Consider the following 14,524-nt stretch of genomic DNA (forward strand, 5'->3'; position numbering starts at 1 on the left):
TCCCTGTTATAGACCTGCTGCTCCTAATATTAATTCCCTGCTATTTCCTGGCCCATTATTGGCAGAATGTGCTTATTCATCTATCTTCATCTATGTGCCCCTGACAGGGGTGGCTGTGTTCCTACGCATGGGGTGCATAATTGTGATAACCATCATTAGGCAAGGCTTGATGAGTAACCGTTCAGAATAATTAAGCCCCTTAATGGGATGGAACCTGGATTAATGAATGGACTGGCAGCCTGAAGCTTACATAGCAGATACTCTTCATTGGTGTTGGGTGAGTGATCTTGTTGCTCATTGCCCACAAAGCAGGTGTTCTCTGCTAAGTTGCTGGACCAGTGACACTGGCTGTCTTCCCAAAGCTTTAACTGATCCATGACCTCAGGACATTTGTGAACTGATGTGTAGTCCACCATCTTCTCCCTTTGGGTAAGGAATTCTACATTCCACAGACATCCAGAGAGCTGCTGGGCCTCAAGCCACCTTTCCTGGCTCCACTATCTCTCTCAAGCCCAATCCTAGCCATAGAGTTCATCACTACGCTCTCTCATAAATGCCTGAGATCTTTCCATGTTTCTGATTGCCACTCTGTCCCAGGCCACATTACCTCCCACTGGACCACATGCCGACCTGATTGTTCATTCAGCCTCCAGCCCTGCCCTGTACCAGTCCTTCTCCAATTTGTAGTCAGAATTTTATTTTTTCAATTTATTTTTTAAAGGTTTATTTATGTTAGAGAGAGAGCGTGCACATGCACAAGAGTCAGGGGCAGAAGAATAGCATATTCAAGAAGGCTCTATGCCCAGTACTCGGCCAGATGTGGGGCTCAATCTCCCAACCCTGAGATCATGACCTGAGCTGACACCAAGAGCCACCTGAGCTGACTGAGCCACCCCGGCACCTCAGAATTTTCTTTTAGAGCAGAAATTCAATTATGTCCTTGCCTATGTAAAATCCTTCAGAGATCCACAGAGCTTTCTGAACAAAGTCCAAATTCCATCAAGGCTTACAAGAGCCTCCTACTTCGCTCTCAGGCCACAGGTCTCTGCCTGGAACAGTTTTTCTTTTTTCTCTTCCTTTGGGGAACTTGCCCTATGTGGCTTAGGCTGAGTTATAAGTACCCCTGCCACACTGTCCCTAAGCCTGTACCTCCTCCTGGGCTGTATTCAATTTAAACTTTATGTGCACACATATAGACATGTGTACACGTATGTGCATGAGTAGGGTAACAGCGTACCTAAGACACAAAGTCACACACACACATTTTGGTGTTTATGTTACTTCGGGATATATTCTAGGTATGGGATTCCTGAGTGGAATGCAGCAATGTCAGAGTACCCTTTCCCCAAATAGCCAACAGGAGTAAAAGCTACCACTCATAAATTTTTTCCAGTATCCTGAGTACAAAGAGAGATCTCTGCATTGCTTTGCTTTGCACTTCCCTTGACACGTGAAGCATCTCTTTGTGTCTGCCAGCCATACTTTGTCCAGATTTGATTGGATGTTTGACCTTTTCTTATTAATTTTTAATATATTTTTAAAGAGTACAGCTATTAACACTTCCCTTCTCATCTGCATAGCAAATATTTATTCTAGAATTTTACTGTTTCTCATTTAGTTTGGGATATCTTTTGCAATATAATTTTTTAACTTTTGTAATTACGTCTTTTATTGCTTTTACATAGCTGGCTTGTATATTGGTTTTGTGGCCACTGCAACAAAGTACCACAGACAGAAAACAACAGAAATTTACTCTCTCCTACCTCTGGAGGTTGGAAGTCTGAACTCTATTTCCCTAGACTAAGAACTAGGTGTCACCAGAGCAGTGCTCCCTCCAGAGACTCCAGCAGCCACCACTACTGGATGAGAATGCACATGTGTGCATTCGAGTGTGTGGCAGATGCCACTGTCCCTGGGCTGGCTGTTGTGTCACTCTGGTCTTCAAGGCTAGCATCCAAAATACCTCTGCTTTGTTTTCATGTGGCCACCTCCTCTGGGTGTGTCCAGGAGGGTCTAATCCCCTCTGCTTCTCCTACAAGTACATTGATTGTATTTAGGGCCCACTCAAATAATCCAGGAAAATCTCATCTCAAGATCTTTAATTTGGTCATATCTGCAAATATGCTATTTCCAAATAAGGTAAAATTACAGGCTCCAGATTAGTACCTGACATTTCTGGGGACCATTATTTAGCCTCAGATAGCTTGGTTAAAGTTGTCCCTACTCTAAGGCTGTACATACCTATACTTTAATAGATTTTCTTAAAAGTATTGGTATGTTTTTTGTTTTTGTTTTGTTACTTTTTTTTTTAAGATCTTTAAATTTTATTTGAGAGAGAGCACACAAACGTGCATGAGTAGGGGGCAGGGGCAGACGGAGAAGGAGAAGCAGACTCCCCACTGAGCAGGGAGCCTGATGTGAGATTGGATCCCAAGACATTGGGATCATTACTGGAGGCAAAGGCAGATGCTTAACCAACTGAACCACCCAGGTACCCCTGTGTTTTTTTTTTAAGATTTATTTATTCATTTTAGAGAGAGAGAGAGAGAGAGAGAGCACAAGTGAATGGAAGGAGGGGCAGAGGGAGAGAGAGAATCCCAAGAGGATTCTTCACTGAGTGTGGAGCTGGAAGCAGGGCTCACTCAGTCTCACAACCTAAGATCATGAGCTGAGCTACAACCAGGAGCTTGGGTGCTTATCTGACTTAGCCCCCCAGGTGCCCCAGTATGAGTATGTTTTTATTTTGCCTGAAACATATTTTTCTATGTGGTATAATGGCGGTCCATTTACTTGTGCCAAATTAAACCACTTTCTCTTTTTCAGACTGAATTAAAATAGCACATTTGTTATTCATATAATCATATGTGCTTCATTTCTGGATTCTCTGTTAAGTTCCCTTATCTATTTATCTGTTCCTGTGCCTTGACCATATTGGTATGATTACTGTGACTTTGTGTTATGTTTTGTGTGTGTGTGTTTTCTTTTTTTTTTAATTTATTTTTTATTGGTGTTCAATTTACCAACATACAGAATAACCCCCAGTGCCCGTCACACATTCACTCCCACCCCCCGCCCTCCTCCCCTTCTACCACCCCTAGTTCATTTCCCAGAGTTAGCAGTCTTTACGTTCTGTCTCCCTTTCTGATATTTCCCACACATTTCTTCTCCCTTCCCTTATATTCCCTTTCACTATTATTTATATTCCCCAAATGAATGAGAACATATAATGTTTGTCCTTCTCCGATTGACTTACTTCACTCAGCATAATACCCTCCAGTTCCATCCACGTTGAAGCAAATGGTGGGTATTTGTCATTTCTAATAGCTGAGTAATATTTCATTGTATACATAAACCACATCTTCTTTATCCATTCATCTTTCGATGGACACCGAGGCTCCTTCCACAGCTTGGCTATTGTGGCCATTGCTGCTATAAACATCGGGGTGCAGGTGTCCCGGCTTTCATTGCATCTGTATCTTTGGGGTAAATCCCCAACAGTGCAATTGCTGGGTCGTAGGGCAGGTCTATTTTTAACTCTTTGAGGAACCTCCACACAGTTTTCCAGAGTGGCTGCATCAGTTCACATTCCCACCAACAGTGTAAGAGGGTTCCCTTTTCTCCACATCCTCTCCAACATTTGTGGTTTCCTGCCTTGTTAATTTTCCCCATTCTCACTGGTGTGAGGTGGTATCTCATTGTGGTTTTGATTTGTATTTCCCTGATGGCAAGTGATGCAGAGCATTTTCTCATGTGCATGTTGGCCATGTCTATGTCTTCCTCTGTGAGATTTCTCTTCATGTCTTTTGCCCATTTCATGATTGGATTGTTTGTTTCTTTGCTGTTGAGTTTAAGAAGTTCTTTATAGATCTTGGAAACTAGCCCCTTATCTGATATGTCATTTGCAAATATCTTCTCCCATTCTGTAGGTTGTCTTTTAGTTTTGTTGACTGTATCCTTTGCTGTGCAAAAGCTTCTTATCTTGATGAAGTCCCAATAGTTCATTTTTGCTTTTGTTTCTTTTGCCTTCGTGGATGTATCTTGCAAGAAGTTACTGTGGCTGAGTTCAAAAAGGGTGTTGCCTGTATTCTTCTCTAGGATTTTGATGGAATCTTGTCTCACATTTAGATCTTTCATCCATTTTGAGTTTATCTTTGTGTCTGGTGCAAGAGAGTGGTCTAGTTTCATTCTTCTGCATGTGGATGTCCAATTTTCCCAGCACCATTTATTGAAGAGACTGTCTTTCTTCCAGTGGATAGTCTTTCCTCCTTTATCGAATATTAGTTGACCATAAAGTTGAGGGTCCACTTCTGGATTCTCTATTCTGTTCCATTGACCTATGTGTCTGTTTTTGTGCCAGTATCACACTGTCTTGATGACCACAGCTTTGTAGTACAACCTGAAATCTGGCATTGTGATGCCCCCAGATATGGTTTTCTTTTTTAAAATTCCCCTGGCTATTCAGGGTCTTTTCTGATTCCACACAAATCTTAAAATAATTTGTTCTAACTCTCTGAAGAAAGTCCATGGTATTTTGATAGGGATTGCATAAACGTGTATATTGCCCTGGGTAACATTGACATTTTCACAATATTCATTCTGCCAATCCATGAGCATGGAATATTTTTCCATCTCTTTGTGTCTTCCTCAATTTCTTTCAGAAGTGTTCTATAGTTTTGAGGGTATAGATCCTTTACATCTTTGGTTAGGTTTATTCCTAGGTATCTTATGCTTTTGGGTGCAATTGTAAATGGGATTGACTCCTTAATTTCTCTTTCTTCAGTCTCATTTTTAGTGTATAGAAATGCCACTGATTTCTGGGCATTGATTTTGTATCCTGCCACGCTACCAAATTGTTGTATGATTTCTAGCAATCTTGGGGTGGAGGCTTTTGGGTTTTCTATGTAGAGTATCATGTCATCTGTGAAGAGGGAGAGTTTGACTTCTTCTTTGCCAATTTGAATGCCTTTAATGTCTTTTTGTTGTCTGATTGCTGAGGCTAGGACTTCCAGTACTATGTTGAATAGTAGTGGTGAAAGTGGACATCCCTGTCTTGTTCCTGATCTTAGGGGAAAGGCTCCCAGTGCTTCCCCATTGAGAATGATATTTGCTGTGGGCTTTTCGTAGATGGCTTTTAAGATGTTGAGTAATGTTCCCTTTATCCCTACACTCTGAAGAGTTTTGGTCAGAAATGGATGCTGTATTTTGTCAAATGCTTTCTCTGCATCCAATGAGAGGATCATATGGTTCTTGGTTTTTCTCTTGCTGATATGATGAATCACATTGATTGTTTTACGAATGCTGAACCAGCCTTGTGTCCCGGGAATAAATCCTACTTGGTGGTGATGAATAATTTTCTTAATGTGTTGTTGGATCCTATTGGCTAGTATCTTGTTGAGAATTTTTGCATCCATGTTCATCAGGGATATTGGTCTGTAATTCTCCTTTTTGGTGGGGTCTTTGTCTGGTTTTGGAATTAAGGTGATGCTGGCCTCATAGAACGAATTTGGAAGTACTCCATCTCTTTCTATCTTTCCAAACAGCTTTAGGAGAATAGGTATGATTTCTTCTTTAAACGTTTGATAGAATTCCCCTGGGAAGCCATCTGGCCCTGGACTCTTGTGTCTTGGGAGGTTTTTGATGACTGCTTCAATTTCCTCCCTGGTTATTGGCCTGTTCATGTTTTCTATTTCTTCCTTTTCCAGTTTTGGTAGTTTGTGGCTTTCCAGGAATGCGTCCATTTCTTCTAGATTGCCTAATTTATTGGCGTATAGCTGTTCATAATATGTTTTTAAAATCGTTTGTATTTCCTTGGTGTTGGTAGTGATCTCTCCTTTCTCATTCATGATTTTATTAATTTGAGTCTTCTCTCTCTTCTTTTTAATAAGGCTGGCTAATGGCTTATCTATCTTATTAATTCTTTCAAAGAACCAACTCCTGGTTCTGTTGATCTGTTCCACAGTTCAACAGATTTCATTGAGTTCTGCTCGAATCTTCATTAACTCTCGTCTTCTCCTGGGTGTAGGATCTATCTGCTGTTTTTTTCTCTAGCTCCTTTATGTGTAAGGTTAGCTTTTGTATTTGAGTTCTTTCCAGTTTTTGAATGGATGCTTGTATTGCGATGTATTTACCCCTTAGGACTGCTTTTGCTGCATCCCAAAGATTTTGAACGGTTGTATCTTCATTCTCATTAGTTTCCATGAATCTTTTTAATTCTTCCTTAATTTCCTGGTTGACCCTTTCATCTTTTAGCAGGATGGTCCTTAACTTCCACGTGTTTGAGGTCCTTCCAAGCTTCTTGTTGTGATTTAGTTCTAATTTCAAGGCATTATGGTCTGAGAATATGCAGGGGACGATCCCAATCTTTTGGTATCGGTTCAGACCCGATTTGTGACCCAGTATGTGGTCTATTCTGGAGAAAGTTCCATGTGCACTTGAGAAGAATGTGTATTCAGTTGAGTTTGGATGTAAAGTTCTGTAGATATCTGTGAAATCCATCTGGTCCAGTGTATCATTTAAAGCTCTCGTTTCTTTGGAGATGTTGTGCTTAGAAGACCTATCGAGTATAGAAAGAGCTAGATTGAAGTCACCAAGTATAAGTGTATTATTATCTAAGTATTTCTTCACTTTGGTTATTAATTGGTTTAAATATTTGGCAGCTCCCACATTTTGGGCATATATATTGAGGATTGTTAAGTCCTCTTGTTGGATAGATCCTTTAAGTATGATATAGTGTCCCTCTTCATCTCTCACTACAGTCTTCGGGGTAAATTTTAGTTTATCTGATATAAGGATGGCTACCCCTGCTTTCTTTTGAGGACCATTCGAATGGTAAATTGTTCTCCAAGCTTTTATTTTCAGGCTGTAGGTGTCCTTCTGTCTAAAATGAGTCTCTTGTAGACAGCAAATAGATGGGTCCTGCTTTTTTATCCAGTCTGAAACCCTGCGCCTTTTCATGGGGTCATTAAGCCCGTTCACGTTCAGAGTTACTATTGAGAGATATGAGTTTAGTGTCATCATGATATCTATTCAGTCCTTGTTTTTGTGGATTGTTCCACTGAACTTCTTCTTAAAGGGGAATTTTAAGAGTCCCCCTTAAAATTTCTTGCAGAGCTGGTTTGGAGGTCACATATTCTTTCAGTTACTGCCTGTCTTGGAAGCTCTTTATCTCTCCTTCCATTTTGAATGAGAGCCTTGCTGGATAAAGGATTCTTGGTTGCATGTTCTTCTCATTTAGGACCCTGAATATATCCTGCCAGCCCTTTCTGGCCTGCCAGGTCTCTGTGGAGAGGTCTGCTGTTACCCTAATACTCCTTCCCATAAAAGTCAGGGATTTCTTGTCTCTTGCTGCTTTAAGGATCTTCTCTTTATCTTTGGAATTTGCAAGCTTCACTATTAAATGTTGAGGTGTTGAATGGTTTTTATTGATTTTAGGGGGGGATCTCTCTATTTCCTGGATCTGAATGCCTGTTTCCCTTCCCAGATTGGGAAAGTTTTCAGCTAGAATTTGTTCAAATACATATTCTGGCCCTCTGGCCCTTTCGGTGCCCTCGGGAACACCAATTAAACGTAAGTTTTTCTTCCTCAGGCTGTCGTTTATTTCCCTTAATCTATCTTCATGGTCCTTTAATTGTTTGTCTCTTTTTTCCTCAGTTTCCGTCTTTGCTATCAACTTGTCTTCTATGTCACTCACTCGTTCTTCCACCTCGTTCACCCTCGTCGTTAGGACTTCTAGTTTGGATTGCATCTCATTCAATTGATTTTTAATTTCTGCCTGATTAGCTCTAAATTCTGCAGTCATGAAGTCTCTTGAGTCCTTTATGCTTTTTTCTAGAGCCACCAGTAGCTGTATAATAGTGCTTCTGACATTGAATTGTAATCGAGATTTTGTAACTCTGTGGGAGAGAGGACTGTTTCTGATTCTTTCTTTTGAGGTGAGGTTTTCCTTCTATTCATTTTGCTCATTGCAGAGTGGCCAAAAAGCAAGTTGTATTGGGAAAAGGAGAAAAAGAGAGGAGAGAAAGAAGGAAAGAAAAGAGAAAGAGAAAAAAAAAGGAAGAAAAAAAGAAAAAAAAGAAGAAAAAGAAAGAAAGGGAAAAAAAGGGTGGGGGAAGCAAACAAATCAAAAAGAAAACAAAAAAACAAAAACAAAAAAAAAGGGGGAGTATCTTCTGATTCTGTGTACTTTAAGTCCCTTGACTTCCCTTGGAACTGGTCCGTCCAGCTGGTCTTCTGGGGGAGGGGCCTGTTGTGCTGATTCTCAGGTGTTAGCACTTGTGGGAGCTGCTCTGTCCCTGCCTGGTGCAGGGCTCAGCAGGGGTTGTTTACCCCGTGAGGCCGCAGGAGGAACAACTCCAGTGGTTGCTGCAGCTCTGGAGCCCTGGATTCCGCCCCCGCAGGAACTCCGGAGCTCTCCGTCTGCAGGGCCTGGAGGCTCCGGGCGGGGCCGCTGATGTGCTCAGCTGGGGCAGGAGCGTCCTTGCTGTCCTGGGCCCTCCCGGCCTCTGCCTGTCCCGGGGGAGGCTGGATCCTGGGCTGTGTCCCGGCGCCCTGTGCTCCGGCGCCTGCGCTGTTGGATTCGCGCTCCCGCCCCACAGCCCCCTCCGCGGAGCCGCCCCCGAGCCCCCCCGAGATGCTCCGGGTCCCGCCGTGCGCGCTGCAGCCCTTAGGGAGCTCGGCGCACTCTCCCGGGGCGCAGGTGTCTGTTACTGTCCCGGGGAGCCCGAGGGCACCCCAGCCCTCCTGGGTCCTGCTCCACCTCCCTGCGAGCCCCTTTCTGCCCGGGAAGGTTGGTGCAGCTCCTGCGTCTCCGGGACGGGGCTCTCCTGTCCTGGGGACACTCGCCCCGGCCTCAGCCCGGCTCCTCGTGGGCCCCTCCCCCTTGGAGGCCTTTTGTTTCTTTATTTCTTTTTCCCCGTCTTCCTACCTGGATAGAAGCGCGAACTCTTCTCACTGTAGCATTCCAGGTGTTCTCTCTTTAAATCTCAGGCCGAATTCATAGATTTTCAGGATAATTTGAAGGTTTTCTAGATAATTTGGTTGGGACAGGTGATTTGGAGACCCTACTCTTCCCCCATCTTGCCCCTCCCCTCTGTGTTATGTTTTTTATAATGCTGAAGACATTTACACTTATTAATTTCTCTGACTCCAGAAATTGCTTCATTTCATGATTTTGCTATGAAGTGCTCAGCTATAGCTTTCTAGAGAATACAGAAATTCACTTTTTTTTTCTCTTGTGATATACAACTGAGCTAAGAGTGAGCTTTTAAATTTTTAAGTAGATATAATTTATTTTATGTGTTACACGTTAATGGTCTGTTTCTCATTTTCTTAGATTAAGAGCAAAGAATGCAACTGATAGAATATCTCCCTTCAACTTCTGTTCAGGTTTTCTTAATGGCTGTTACAGAACAGATTTTATAATATTCTAATGGACAAACATACAGTTGAGGAATTTGATGTATAGAATGAGAAATAGGTATAAGTGTATATGCATAATCATTCGATAATACTACTTAATTTTCATATATTCTTATTTATTCATCATTAAATCTAGTCATTCTGTGAGACATTTTGAAGCCTTATATTGTGATAGTGTTTTAATTGCATTACTGATAGCTTTTGCTTTACCTATTTAGCTGCTGTGTTGTTTGGCACATACCAGTTTATAACTGTCTCCACCCCATAAATTGTGCCGCAACAGAATAAGGCCCTGCTTTTTCCCATTTAGTACTTTTAAGCCCTCTCAACTCTTATTCTAATTTTTACTGAGGTTCTTATATTGGTTATAGATCAATATTTCTCAACCTTCTTTTCATTAACACCTTACTAACGAGACTTTTTAGACTTAGACACTTTTTTTCCTAAATCTGCCACCCCATGAGATTTTAATACCACAGGTACATTGCATATTTATTTCATATATATATGTGTTTTATTTATAAAAGAAGTAACTTCCACACACAACCAACTCAGCCCCTTTCAGGTAATAGCACCTCCCATTGAAAATCATGTAATAGATTCTCAGTAGAACAGTAGAACTCCCCCTATAATGGGTCTCTTCTATTTCAAGAATCCTTTTTAAGCAGGTCCAAATCCTATTGTTCATCACTTGTTCTCCCTTTTATCCTCTGTGATGGTGGTTAGTGATATTTATCGTTTTATTACAGTATTTCCTTTACTATGTTCCTCATTTGAGTTATGTAGATGATATAATTCCTAAATCTGTATATATCTGCAAATATTTCCTTTTTTGACCCTGGCAAGTAAAATCTTTGAGTAAAGCATTCCCTTGGTGTAGTTTGTTCTTTCATAGTCTGTAGCCATCATTTACTGGCTTAGTGTTGCTAATGGCTGACTCCATGCCAGTCTAATCCAGGTAACTTTTTTTGTTTTGTTTTTAGACAGAAGTTTGTAAGAATTTCTCTTTCTCCTTGGTATTTATTGATTTTATAGAATCTACCTAAATGTTTCCACATTACATTCATCTTTAATAATCTTTTCAACATGTAGATCTGGGCCTTTCCTCAAGTAGGACCATTTTTCTTCTATTTGAAAGCTTATTCTTTCTGCCTCTTGTTTTCTTCTAACACATCTATTAGCCATATGCCATAGATCCTCAATTTCTCTATAACCCTTTTCCTCTCATATCATCCTTGTTTTTTGTGTGAGTGCGTGCATGTATGTGTATGCTTTGAGATATTTCTTCTGTTAAAAAAGAAATTTTTTCAGACCACTAATCTGGGTCTCAACAGAAGCCATGTTGTTCTTTAATTATTCTTCTAATTTAATTCTAAAATCCTAGAGTGTTAGTCCCAGCCATACTTATATGTTCTTGAATACTTAACATTATGTTTTAGCTCCAGTACTGTCTTCTCGAATAGCCTGTATCATCAAGCACCCATATTATGTTCAAACATCTTCTCCGTTGTCAGGCCTCTTACGTGCATTGATATTTGATGTTATCAGATTATTAGTACCTTCTTCCTTTTAGATGAAGGAAGGGCAATATTAGGTGGTTAACTAGTCCCCCTCAATACTTCATACTCTAACCCCTAGGCAGGCTGCTGGGCTTAATTGGCCTAAACTGCTCAACACACCTGAGCCACTGGCTATCTTCAAGATTATTTAAGTTTAAAATATTGCCTAATGTTTCTCACCAGGAAAGGCAAGTTTTCAAATTAGTTGACCCTTGAACAACATGGGGGCTAATGGGGTGCCAACCCCTTGCATAGTTGAAAATCTGCTTATAACTTTTGACTCCCCCAAGATTTGATACTAATAGCCTCCTATTGAACAGAGACCAGAGACTGATAATATAAATAGTTAATGAACATATATTTTGTATGTTATATATACATGAAAATAAGTTAGAAAAAATGTCATTAAGAAAATCATAAGGATGAGGAAATACACTTATAGGACTGTACTGAATTTATTGAAAAAAATCCACATATAAGTGGACCCATGCAGTTCAAACCTATGTTGTTCAAGAGTCTAGTGATGGAAAACTCTGAAAGCAGTAGCTTTTCCTGCCGATCTCTGCACCAAGTAGGTGTTTTATACCTTTCTTACTACATTTTGAATGTCTTAGCAAAGATATGAAGAGAGAAGGTAAGATACTGAAAACAAGGGAGAAGCTCCCCCAGGCCCGAGTTCATTACAGTAAGCACTATAATTAACAATTTTAAGAATCCTCGGTGTAAGTCATCAGCACATACTAACAGGAAAAATAAGCTTTATTTAATGACAGTCTGTGCCAGTATCTGTGGATTTGGGAGTTTCTATTTTCATCCATGTTTGAGAATTCTGGTCTTCATTTTAAATCTCACAAAAATAACATAGTGGGAATCAATTCAAGGCACAGAGCCAGAAATACAGATAGGTTAGAAGATCTCTTATGTTTCATTGGTGCGAAACATATTGTTAACTAAGAGTTAAAAAAAGAAAAGAAACAAAAAGCATTTGTGTAAAACTACCAGCCCATTACTGATTGGGTCTCACAAAACACAAAGCACATAAGCCTTTTCTCTGTGTGAAGGGGAAGAGTATGAACAATCTGTGTGACTGTGTGATGACCACAAGTCTGGGTTCCAGAAATCTGGGCCATGCAGAAATCACCAAGTCTCCAAGAGCCAGTGACAAGATTATAGTACGCAAGTGGGGGAAGCACCAGAGCAGATGAGGAAGGTGGTGTTGGTGACAGCCTTGCAGGAGAACCACAGAGTCCCACCACCTAGATGTCCCTCTTGGCCCCTGGCTGCCGGGGTCCTCACCTCTCTTGCAGTCAACCTGAAATCCACATAGACCCTGCAATCTGCAAGGCAGCTGCTGTTGTCTTTCTTCTGTCCTCTATCTTTCTCTTTCTCACCTTCCCTCACCTCTTTTACATAACCAGTTGACACCAGCCTGCTGTATTCATTCCACACCTCCCAGGAACACCGGGTCTGCTGTAAACCTGCCTCCAAGCCCTGGGTGCAGAGCAATTCACGAGCTCTACCCTTGACTTCCATGCTTCATTAAAGGAAAAGGAAGCTTCTGTGCCTGCCACGGGGTACAATTCCCATGCCACCCTCCAGTACCCAGGGATGAGGGAGCTTTGGCTGTGCTGGGTCAGCAGATTGGAGCACAGCCGGATTATGCCAGATACTCTGCCCTGCTACGCAGCCCTAGCACTGCCATTCTAACTCGTTCTCCTTACCCTTAGGCTTTGGTCTTTGGCTTCTCTGTTTTCTGAGGCTGAACTGCAGGAATTGCATGTTCCATCCACATTTCCGCCATGCTCTCCTCCATCCTTTGTACTGAATCATTATTAACGGTCCATTCTTATCAAAGCAGAATAAGACTTTGCCACTTGGGGGCCATTAAGACCAAAGCCTTATTGCCTGTATGACCCTGGAAGGCATTTGAGTTTGTGGCTGAATAACAAAGATCTGAAAAATCAATAAAGGAAGACTGGTTCATTTTATGATAAGGAGAGGGAGTCTACGAACACACACAAGGGAAAGTAAATAGGATAGGGTTGCGGTCCACTTGTCTGAGACAATGTAATGGCTAAGGACCTACCTCTATGCAGAGTCTCCTGGAGATTAAAATTTACTATAAAAATTTAATGGTTGTGAAAATCTTATGTAAGCAAAACCTTTTTTACCATGTATTTTTATTTCAGTCATTTTTAGTTTGTGCTAGTAATGACAGATTGCTAGACAGGGCATTAGTTGAATTCTGTAAAAAAGGGTTTTAAACCAGAAGGTGAACTGAGGCAAATCACTGATAAGTAGCTGTGACTCTCCCCATAAGAACTTCCACTGAAAGGATACTTACCTACAGCTAATTCTTTTAATTCTCAAAAAAGACCCTTTAAAGTATTAAACTCTAATATTATCTACATTTTACTGAGGAAGAAGCTGGGAGATTAGTGAGAAGAGATACAGCTTGCAAATTGGAAAAAAACCAGCTGGAATCCAGATCTCTCTGGGCTCAAACTCAACTGTATAATATTCTCTGCTGCTTCTTCATGTGTAGATAATGTCAGAGTTCATGAAAGAGTTAAAAAAAAAAGTAGATTTGCTCTATAGCATTGAATTTAGGATTGCAATAATTGTTGATTTGCACAGCACTCAAGAAAACATAATGTAATGTGCATTCGTGCTACTACTCTGTTTATAACTCCTTTGAAAGAATTCTCTATGAATATCAATTGCTGAACTGCTTGTCTTTTAAAATTTGAATGAATAGTTTTAATTTTTAATAAGTTTATTTATACCTTTCTAAAATAGCATACTTTAGGTTTTCTGACTTTCCTGGTCTCTGAATATTTTTTTTCTAGGGTCAACGTCTTTTTGAAAAGTTGCTTCAACTGACTTCACAAAATATCGAAATCAAGCTAGTGAGTGATGTGACCGCGGACTCAAAGGTATTAGAAGCCTTGAGATCAAAGGGTAAGGCCAAGGTCGCTGTGCTACTCTAGCCCTGGGGGGGGGGGGGTGCGGTCTGTGAGGACATCTCTCATTGTACTTAAAATAATATGTGATTTCTTTATGGTCAGCACATTGCACAAAGTTCACTTTTTATTTCTCCTTTGAAAAACAGCCTGATTAAAGCCTTTAAACGAGAGAACTAATTAATCAATTCTACCGGGAGATTTTAAATATTGTTGTTGGATATTAGTTTATGCAAAATAATCTACTGGCCGTTAAATGATAATTAACTAGAAAGAAGAATCTTTCCCTGTCTGAACACTTCCGTGATGTGATTAAAGACCCACTTCTCTTTCGAACAAACATTGGATTTCTGTTTTTCTCTTGCCCTTCAAATGGAAATCCTCCTCATGCTCCATCTTCTTTAAAATAATATAGTCAGATGTAGGCATCTATGAAACTCAGCCTAATTCCACAGAGAACATCATTCTTAGGTCATTTTGCAACTTGTTTCAAAATCCCATGGAGATCAGGCATCCTGAGGAAATAGCTTCTTCATTTTGCTGTGTCTTCACTAACTGAACTGTCCCTTCCAAATAGTTTTCATG

The 14,524-nt window shown here is 40.7% G+C and overlaps 1 protein-coding gene across 5 annotated transcripts in view; it reads left to right on the top strand.

The window, feature by feature from the left end:
* PLD5 (phospholipase D family member 5) overlaps window positions 1-14,524 on the top strand; it is a 416,960-nt gene that overhangs the window by 223,128 nt on the left and 179,308 nt on the right. For 4 of the 5 annotated variants that reach the window (XM_077901464.1, XM_077901465.1, XM_077901466.1 and 1 more), the window contains one exon: window positions 13,826-13,937. In XM_077901464.1, the coding sequence (XP_077757590.1) occupies window positions 13,826-13,937 (112 nt within the window). Of the gene's footprint in view, window positions 1-13,825; window positions 13,938-14,524 lie in introns of those variants that run through there. The other variant, XM_077901468.1, reaches the window with a different exon arrangement.

This window comes from Canis aureus, chromosome 6, assembly GCF_053574225.1.
Source record: "Canis aureus isolate CA01 chromosome 6, VMU_Caureus_v.1.0, whole genome shotgun sequence".
Classification (NCBI taxonomy): domain Eukaryota; kingdom Metazoa; phylum Chordata; class Mammalia; order Carnivora; family Canidae; genus Canis; species Canis aureus.